The sequence below is a fragment of the Papaver somniferum genome, chromosome 4 (assembly GCF_003573695.1).
Source record: "Papaver somniferum cultivar HN1 chromosome 4, ASM357369v1, whole genome shotgun sequence".
Lineage (NCBI taxonomy): Eukaryota > Viridiplantae > Streptophyta > Magnoliopsida > Ranunculales > Papaveraceae > Papaver > Papaver somniferum.
Window position 1 is genome coordinate 28,245,530 of NC_039361.1, and position 9,151 is coordinate 28,254,680.

Sequence of the window (9,151 nt, forward strand, 5' to 3'; positions counted from 1 at the left end):
TTAAACTTTTTTTTTTATCATTCTTATTAATTTTGGAGTCAGTTTTTTTTTGCTTCCTTCATTTTTTTATTTTTATCAATATAGTTAGGGTTGTTCATGGTCGGTTTTGGTTCGGTTTCTAGCCAAACCAAAACCGAAACCAATACTATTGGTTTCTAAAAATCTAAACCAAACCAATCCATTAACCATTGGTTCGGTTTCCAAATGGTTCCAGTTGGTTTCGGTTTTTCCCAGTGGTTTTTGGTTAACCAATAATTATGTCAAACCAAAAAAAAAAATACACAAATTTACAGATAAAAAAATCGTAGTTGCCGATAGTATTGGTTTACACAAATATACAGACAAAAAAAAATCAAGAATAGTTAAAGCTTACTCTAATTCTAGAGATCAAAAGAAGATATATAATATATCTTAATTTAGTTATTGGCAAATAAAAAAGAAGGAAGACGGGAAGAAAAAAATCGAGTAGCAGTAGCTGTAGTTGGGGGTGGAGAAGGGAGGCGGCTGAGAGAAGGAGAAAGAGAAAGAGGGAGAGTATCATAATGAAATATTAGATTTAGGGTTTTTATTTATCCTCTAAATCAATGGGTAGAATCTAATACTTTTAAATCGACGGTAGAAACTAAGCTTAAAAATTAATCGGTTTCCCAATGGTTTTTGGTTCGGTTTTCAGGTCAAACCAAAACCAAACCAGTAATGTCGGTTTTTCAACTTTTTTACCAAACCAATCCAAATCTAAATGGTTTGGTTCGGTTTCTTGCTTATTGGTCTGGTTCGGTCGGTTTCCAACGGTTAACCGACACCATGTTCAGCCCTAAATATAGTCTCCCATTTAGGTTTGTATTAAAAGAAAAATACATCTTTAAATTTTATCGAAATGTACCTTTTTACTCAATTCGAGTGGTAATTTCTCTTCATTTGAAAAACCGGATAGTTACCTCTCATTTCTTAAACTTTTAGGACATTTTGTTTCTCGTAATAACTCCAGCTCAGTCACGAAATCGGTCTAAAATCCATATGCAATAGGCAAACAATTCGTACAATTATGCTCTGACATCGGGAAAAAATATTTTCTCAAGTTAGTATGAGAGTTCGCTTCTCCGATGGCAATTTTCCGGCAAGCATCTCTTTGAAATCTCGTGTAACATCTTGTTCCACCGTTGAGAAACAAAGGAATAAGCAGTCCAGAGACAAACGTGAATAGCAAGTGAAGAGCCCATGAGTGTCAACCCAAACTCACAAGATCCATGACATGCGGCATTGGTATTTGGGACACACTGAGATAAGTCAAACTTATAACTTATAAGGGTATTCTAGTGAATCTACCCCATTCAGTTAAAAATGTGAGGAAATTTGGTCCATTTCACGATTTAGTTGATTGGAAATGGATCCGAATCGGATTTGTAATCTGGTACAAAAGGGAAATTAAACGAGAAATGAAATAAAAATAAAACAAATACAGAGAGAGTATTTGGCTGAAGATCAGAAAAACAGATCTTCAGCGAAATAAAAAGAAATGGCAAATCATCCATCCCTTGTTCCTGAAATCGGACCTGATGGAATAGCTAGAGAATCACCTGTCATTGCCTATACAGAAAAGGTATGTTGATTTTGGCAAATGCAGTTCAATGATTGTGATATTAATGGTGTATTTGAAATCTGTTTTGTTGTTTTTCCAGATAATTGCAGCGGAGCAACTTTCACTTCAAAAGTATGAACTCATTACCATTTTCGTTTTCTTTGGTTCTATTTAGTAATTATTATGGTTACTAGTTTCATTTTAGGTTTATTAGCACCATTTTATTGATAAAGGGAAAAACAATAGTTAGATGAAACAATCAATTTCTTGTTCAGAATTTCGTATGTTCATCATCATCTATGTAGATTCATAATAACCGACAACGGGGGTGATCATTTCATTTACTGTGTAATTTCTTAGGTACTACTTGAATTGATGAGTAATTGTTTGATTCATTATGATTGCGCATTCTTTCATGAAAGAAAAAATAGGCTTGTTAACTTTGCTACTTCATTATTTGCTCAGATATATTGAGGAGAACTACAGTAAAATCCGTGATGTTGAACGAGAGCTGACGAATCTAAATTTGGAATTAAAGCTCACTGCTGGCCCAAAGAAAGCAGGTTTACCTCTTTGTTCCTTCTGTCTTGAGTTTTTTTTTTTTTTGAGTAATTGACTGATGTTTGTTTGGGCATAAATTTGAAGCTTTGGAACACATGCGCAAGAAAATAGAAATGGCAACGGAGAAAATACGTCTAGCTAAGATAAAAGAAGAACAAGCTAAAAAGGTTAGTTATGCTTCCAAAAGTTTGTGTTCATCTTGTACTATTTTCACTATTCGAGCAATCCACGATGGAGGGCATTCAAAAACTTGTCAGGGGCAATGATAGTTTGAACATGTCAACATTGTCAAGTTTTAATTGGTCTTCATACATGTGTATATTCTTTTGATCTGAGGTCATTCTTGTTAAGATAGCTTCTTCGCATCAAACCAGTCATTTTTCTGATTTAGGATGTGCGAAGAAAACTGTACACTTGACTGTTGGGGTGACGACTAAACCCAGAGTCTCAAAATAGGATAATCTAGTATGCTTACAAATCGTGTCTTGTACTGCCTTTAAGGCTGTAACTAAATAACCACTCATTCAGTGAGTTTGGTAGCTCAAGCTGTGAGTTTTGCTTGCTTAGTGTGGGTAGCTTGACATTCTTTAGTTTGGGCAGCTAGCTATGCAAGGATGCATGAAGCATTCAAATCAAAAATTAGAGTGAACGAGGAAGGATTATCAAGATCCCTGATCTCTACTGCTTGACTGATTACAGAGATCTTATTCATCCCTACAGTTTAAAAGATGAGCTTTTGAACTTCGAAAATCAATGCTACCCTTCATCAGTGTTATAGAGTCAAGAAATATATTTATTTTTGTTTCTCCTTAGGTGAATCATGAGACTACTATAAAATGCAAATGAATCTGGTTTCAGCAAAGGCATTGTAGTTCCATAATCTTGAGGCAGGTTCAAAGGCGAATTCCCTCGTGTAGGAATACTTTAGATGTAGAAACCATGAGGTGGTGTTAATTTCATAATTTGGAAAATGGCGTTATAGTGTGAGTTATCTGTATTTCCCTATTACAACCTAGAATTTTTTTCACAGCTGTGTCAATATCGGTGAAGTCGCATTTTTCAATAATTTACCAACTGATGGAACAGCTCTCAAATATTCCTGGGTAGATTTTGGGTTCATACCAAGCTGTATCCTGTGGATTTGGCAATCTGATGATTCACACTTTTCTAAACTCTTCTTAGTATATCACTTTTTCCATGAATCTAAATGGCTTATCCATTCCTTCGGCAGCTCATATAGATCCACCAAAAGAACATAAGAGTGCTGCCCCCTTACTAGTAGATAAAGCTTCAACAATTAGTAACTGGCAGGGTGGGTGTAGGATGGTATCATTGGCAGAAATCTTTTGAATGTTTCTTGAGAAACCAGATCTCTGTTTATCAGTATTATGTTATCCATTTCTTCCTTACCCATATAGTCTTCTTCACATATAAAGTTTAAGATCAGGTGATATTGGTGATCAATATGTTACCAGCTAAAATTGTAGTTGGAATGGGGTATCAAGCAATGAAAATCTAGGTAGAGGGAAACGAACCCCTACAAAGAAGAAATAGGGAATTTGTTCTCGTAGCTTGTTTGGCTTCTGGTTTAGCTTCGTGGGGGCAGTTTGCCTTTGTATTCTTTTGTTACGATTTTGTTTTGGCTTTTGCCTTTTGTTGCACTTGATTTGTGCTTTCTTTGTACCTCTTTTATCTTTTCAATAAAATCTTAACCATTTCAGTAAAAAGAAAAAATACTTGAAATGACCCATTATTTTGTAAATGGCGAACTATAAAATAGAGTGTAACTTATGGTTACTAAGTTGTGTTTATTCATTATCAACTGGTTATCTGCCAAATTTATAGTAATGACTAATATGTTTGTGTATTGTTTTACTTCATTTATTGCCTTTCAGCTAATTATGGTCTTAACTTAAACATTTCAGGCATGGGAAGAAGCAGTGAAGGTTGTAAAAGATGAGGAAGCAATCAAGCAGAAGCTGTGTGATGATTTAAACAGTCTGGTATTTTTATTGTGTAAAACTGTCTGTCATGATTTAGCTGATCCGTAGATTGCAAGTTTTTCTGAAAGCGCGTTAAACCCTTGTTGAATAGGTCCAAGAAAGCAGTCAATCACAGTATGCTAGACTGGAGGAATTAAAAAGAAGGCTTGAAGCTTTAAATCCAGGCAGGGATTCTGCCTCCAGTTTACAAGTAAGTTTCTCATTCCTTTTCCTCTATGGCACTGTTATGCATACCCTTATCTTCAACTGTTCATATGAATCATATGGCCAATTAATCTAATTGTTGGAAATTCATGAAAAGGCCTAACAAAAATATACACTAGTGATTTTGATAAACTCAATCCATGCAAGAGCTCCAAGGCCTTAGACTTTTTGTAACCATTTGATATAGTGCAACATAAGAACTGCTGTTTTCGTTGATTTACACCATGTTTGAAGAAAAATATATATAAGATGTCTGAGTTTCCCTTTTTTTTAGGATGTTAATTCACCACAGGGCAGCACACCAGCTCCAGATGTTTCATCTAATTCACAAAGAACAGCACCAGCTGGTCAGATGGCTGGAAACTCACACGATCAAGGGAACACACAAGTTGTAAATGGTCAGGGTCTGCAACCTTCTGTTGAAGGAGAAGGAAGAGCGAAGAAGAAGATTGTAAATCCAGGAAGAGGTAAAAGTGGCTTTGTGCCCAAGGGTAGAGGATCACCGGGCCCTGGCTGGACAGGTGCTGGTTTCGATGTCGATGCAAGGTCTTGATCAAACGCCATAACAAGGATCTCCTCAAATTTGCCGAAAGCTAAAGTAGCAAAGAAAGTTCACATTGTTAGAAGGTGCCTCCTAATTCTTTCTTAAATTTGGCAAAATTTAATGTCTATGTTGCTACCATGTTCTCAAAATTGAGGGATCTTTTCTGTCCCTTGTCTACTGCTTTTGCCTGTTCACATGTACAAAAACTTGCCGTTTCTCTTTAAAATGGAAATTCTGTAGGATATAATTTTTTTTTTCTAGTCTCAGTCTTAATCTATCTGCAGAAATTATGTAATCGCTTTACATGACCTGATTAAATTCCACTGGTTCAGTAAATTATCCAATTATTGAAGCTTGTTATCGGAAAACATCTTTTTCCAAGTACAATAATGCTCAGAAACTATTACCTTTCTGAACTATTGCGGAGTTCTACCCAAGTTTAAAGGAACATTCATTAATGAAATATTGGCCGTCATTCAATTTGAGGCACATAGGCATATATATAATCCTCATTCCTCACTCATTGGAAGCTCAATATGGTTGGCCGGTCTTCGGCCTGGTTTCCATTCTCTCTACTGATGACAAAAGGGTTAGAACTCAGTTTTGGCAGTAGCTGAAAGCCTAGCAGCGCTGCAGATACTTCAGCTCTCTGGTTTAGCTCCTGCATTCACCAGGCACTCTATGAGAATACCAATAAATATGAGTGGAGGGACATAAAATGGATGGGCTCATTAGATGAACAGCCCAGTACAAACATACGCTACACATTTTGTGATGTGGCGCTATTATATTTTGTTCAATTACTTATTGACCGAAGCATTTTATGCTTCAGAAGAATTCAGACTGAAAAGTAAGGCAGGGTTACCAAATTCCTCCGGAGTTGCAAACTCTATACGATGGAAGGATGGTTTTGCTTTGTGCCGGTAAACCCGTGGAATTTGGTAAGGCACTCTAACAGCTTGGAAGGAAGGGAGCAGTCTTCATATTGCTGTAAAAAAAAATACTGTAAAACATAGCAGTAAAAACTATCATAACATGATTTATTGACGTTCTTACTGGAATAAAGAAAGCGCTGTAAAAAAAAATACTGTGAAACATAGCAGTAAAAACTATCATAACATGATTTATTGACAATTTGACATGCTTACTGCAACAAAGAAAGACTGTAGAGAACCCTCAAAACTCCTATTTAATCTGTCAAATCCAACAAGATGGGGTCTTTAACCCAACATTTAAGGAAACTGATCTCTGGTCTGGTCTCCTTCCTGAAGACAAATTTCACATCTGTTTGTATGGGCATTTACTTTCACCATACTATTGTTCAACTAATTTTCACTAATTTATTACTCTACCGGTCAGGTCTGTGAAGATTAAAACTTGCCCAGGTAGTATATGTAAAATCTATCAAGCAGATAAAGAGTGACCCACCATTCAAAAGACATTATGATCGTTTAACCTTCTGGTGTAGTTTTGTAGTGCAAACTGTGCAAAAACCATTATGATCGTTTGAAATTTTAAAAGCCATCTCCAGTTATTTTGACTAGTTTTTAAAGTCCAACAATGGGGTAATAAATTTTTATTGATCGGACACAATGGGGGTAATAAATAGTCTAGGGAAAAATCAATGCCCTAGGTTTGTGGACTTTCAGTTCTACTTCTTTCATTGTTCTGCTTCTATTCTTCTTCTTCAAGACTATTTAGGTATAAAACCCATACTTTCTGTAGGGCCATTCTTTAAACCATGCATCTATCTCAGCGCCCATTCCATTTATCTATTAATCACCTATTACTATTAACTGTGCAATTTAATGCCAAACTCCAAAGTCCAATTAGCAAAGGTAATTAATGGAGCATTTGAAGTTTGAACATCCAAAACCCAGTAGTATAACTTTCATGTTGGGGGTTGTGAAACATTCCATAATTGAAAACCGGAGATAAGTATACGCAGTAACTCAACTCAGTTATTTATACCTGGTTCCGTTCCTGAAAAAATTAAACTGAGCATCACATGTATGAAATTCATTTCTTCTTAGCCCTAGATGCACTACAAGTCTACTATTGGCATAAACATTAACAGGTATCAAGTATGGCATTACATGATGTGTGTAAGAAAAATTGAAAACAATTTGAATGATTCAAATCACCGTCCTTAACGGTCGATTTTCTACACAAGCTGGACAAGCTATTAACAGTCTAAACCCTGACACCTTTTTTTCACACTAAACAATAAACCCCTTCCCATATCCACTAACAAATGGGTTTAATGAATATTTTAATGTGTCATGTTAGTGTTAGTATTATCTTAAGCTCCCTTTAAACGTGTCCATACCTTTTAACCGTCCAGCGAAATTTGCTTTGACCAAAACTGTCATGTCTCAATTACTAGAAGATGCATCTTCTTGGCTGGTTGCACATGTCACTACTCAAACATAAAAGGCGAAAAACAAAGTGCACACGACATATAGATCAATGTGTCTCTCTTAGGAATTATAAAGTTGTTACAATAGAAATCACATCGCGAAGGGAAGAGTTGTTTCCAAGAAAAAAAATTACTACACAAATAATCACATTTGGGTTGCACACTCATGCTCTAAGCTGGCTACGACATTAGGTTAGCTAACCACCAAGTTTTTGGGAAGTTTTTTTTTTTCCCAAAAAATACACTTTTAAAAAAGATTTTTGTTAAAAAGAGAGCAAAAATGGATCCGAGGAGAGCGAAAATCGTAGTTGACTCACTAATTAGGTCGATTCCTATAATGACTTTTGATTCGGGTAAGTTTACCCTTCACACGCTCCCATCACATGCTTGCAGACCAAGCTTAACTCACAAATAAGGCTCCAAACCAGTCAAACGTTTCTTTCTTCTTCCATACAGTGGAAACCTATATTTCATCATAAGCGTAATCCATATTATGTAGTGATCATTAAAAACCAACATCCAACGCCGTTTTCCAGTGACCATTGATGGATAGTCGAGCCAAAAAAGTTGGAAGTATCTGTTGCAACCATCACACCACAGAGAATGTCCGAAAAGAAAAACTGAAAAAGTAAATAACTAGTCTAATGAGACAAGCGCTTAAATGAAATGTATATCAATTGAAGCTAATCTAAGAGTAGCCATTGGATCTCTTGAACAAGGTCCGCAGACAACAAAGCCATATTAAAAAGACAGAACTATTCGAAAGATACGGACAGTAAATCTTCTCATATTCATCTCATGTATTAATCTTCATTCACACGAACGCTTTTCGTTTCTTTTGTTCCCACCATATGTTCCTATCTTTCAATTCTTTTAACAAATCGACACCTCATATTTCCTCGTACTATTAGATAAATGTGTCATGTATTTGTGTTTTAGTCAAATCAGTCTTAGTTGACTTGACCTATATTGGTAATGTAAGTGTGTGTGAAGTCTGTGTGTAATAACACTACAGCATTGATTGTATTAAATAAGCAATCATAGCTTTTGTAAGAGTCATCTTTTTCAATACAAGTTTATTTGTTTCTCATGGTATCCGGCTGAGTGTTCGATCTTAGGAGAAAAATTTTTTTTCAACACTTTTTCAATCAATCATTATAATCCTACCTGCAACTATTTTCCATCATCTTTTTCAGGAAGAATTTGTCTGAGAATCAATATCTTTTTCTAAACCTTTCTTAGGTTCAACATTATTTCGATTCAGATCTATTGAAGATTATTTTCTTGAATTTTAATTCTCAAATTCTTCTATTGCCGATTGTTCATGTCCGTTATTATTTACACACGAAGAAACAAGATGTCTTCCGCTACTCCGGCTGGTAATTCTTTACCTTTTTCATTACCTTTTCAAATATAGCCAATTTTGTTTCCTCCAAATTGGATTCTTCAAATTACCTTGTTTGGAAGGATCAGTTTGAGTCAATCTTGATTACAACTGATTTATATAGTCATGTTATTGATGATGATCAAGAGCCGCTTAGGGAGATTGTTGTTAATGGTGTGAATACAATTAATCCTGAGTGGCTTTTATGGAGAAAGTTGGATTGTTTTGTTGTTAGTTGTTTAAAAGAAACTTTTACTCCTTCTGTATCTGGAGATGTGTTGGGTCTTTCTTTTGCAAGGGAAATTTGGAAATTTCTTGAAACTAGCTTTAGACACCAATTCATGGCTAGGAAAACTTTGTTAAGAAATCAGTTGCATAGCTTCAAGAAAGGGAATCTTACTATTCAAGTTTATCTACAAAGCATCAAGACTATAGCTGACAACTTAGCTGCTATAGG

General features: G+C 35.5%; 1 protein-coding gene across 1 annotated transcript; it reads left to right on the forward strand.

Moving 5' to 3' along the window:
- Window positions 1-1,403: 1,403 nt before the first annotated feature.
- Window positions 1,404-5,151, forward strand: LOC113275022. Its single transcript, XM_026524448.1, has 7 exons — window positions 1,404-1,600; window positions 1,680-1,711; window positions 2,045-2,142; window positions 2,225-2,307; window positions 4,066-4,143; window positions 4,235-4,333; window positions 4,622-5,151. The coding sequence occupies exons 1-7, from the start codon at window positions 1,517-1,519 to the stop codon at window positions 4,898-4,900; spliced, it is 753 nt and encodes a 250-aa protein (XP_026380233.1). The 5' UTR covers window positions 1,404-1,516; the 3' UTR covers window positions 4,901-5,151.
- The last annotated feature ends 4,000 nt before the right edge of the window (window positions 5,152-9,151 follow it).

Bases quoted from the DNA above. Each gene is read 5' to 3' on its own strand.
- LOC113275022 (XM_026524448.1), top strand. From the start codon at position 1,517: ATGGCAAATCATCCATCCCTTGTTCCTGAAATCGGACCTGATGGAATA. The intron at 2,143-2,224 runs GTTTACCTCTTT...ATAAATTTGAAG, and splicing joins TGCTGGCCCAAAGAAAGCAG to CTTTGGAACACATGCGCAAG. The intron at 2,308-4,065 runs GTTAGTTATGCT...TAAACATTTCAG, and splicing joins AAGAAGAACAAGCTAAAAAG to GCATGGGAAGAAGCAGTGAA.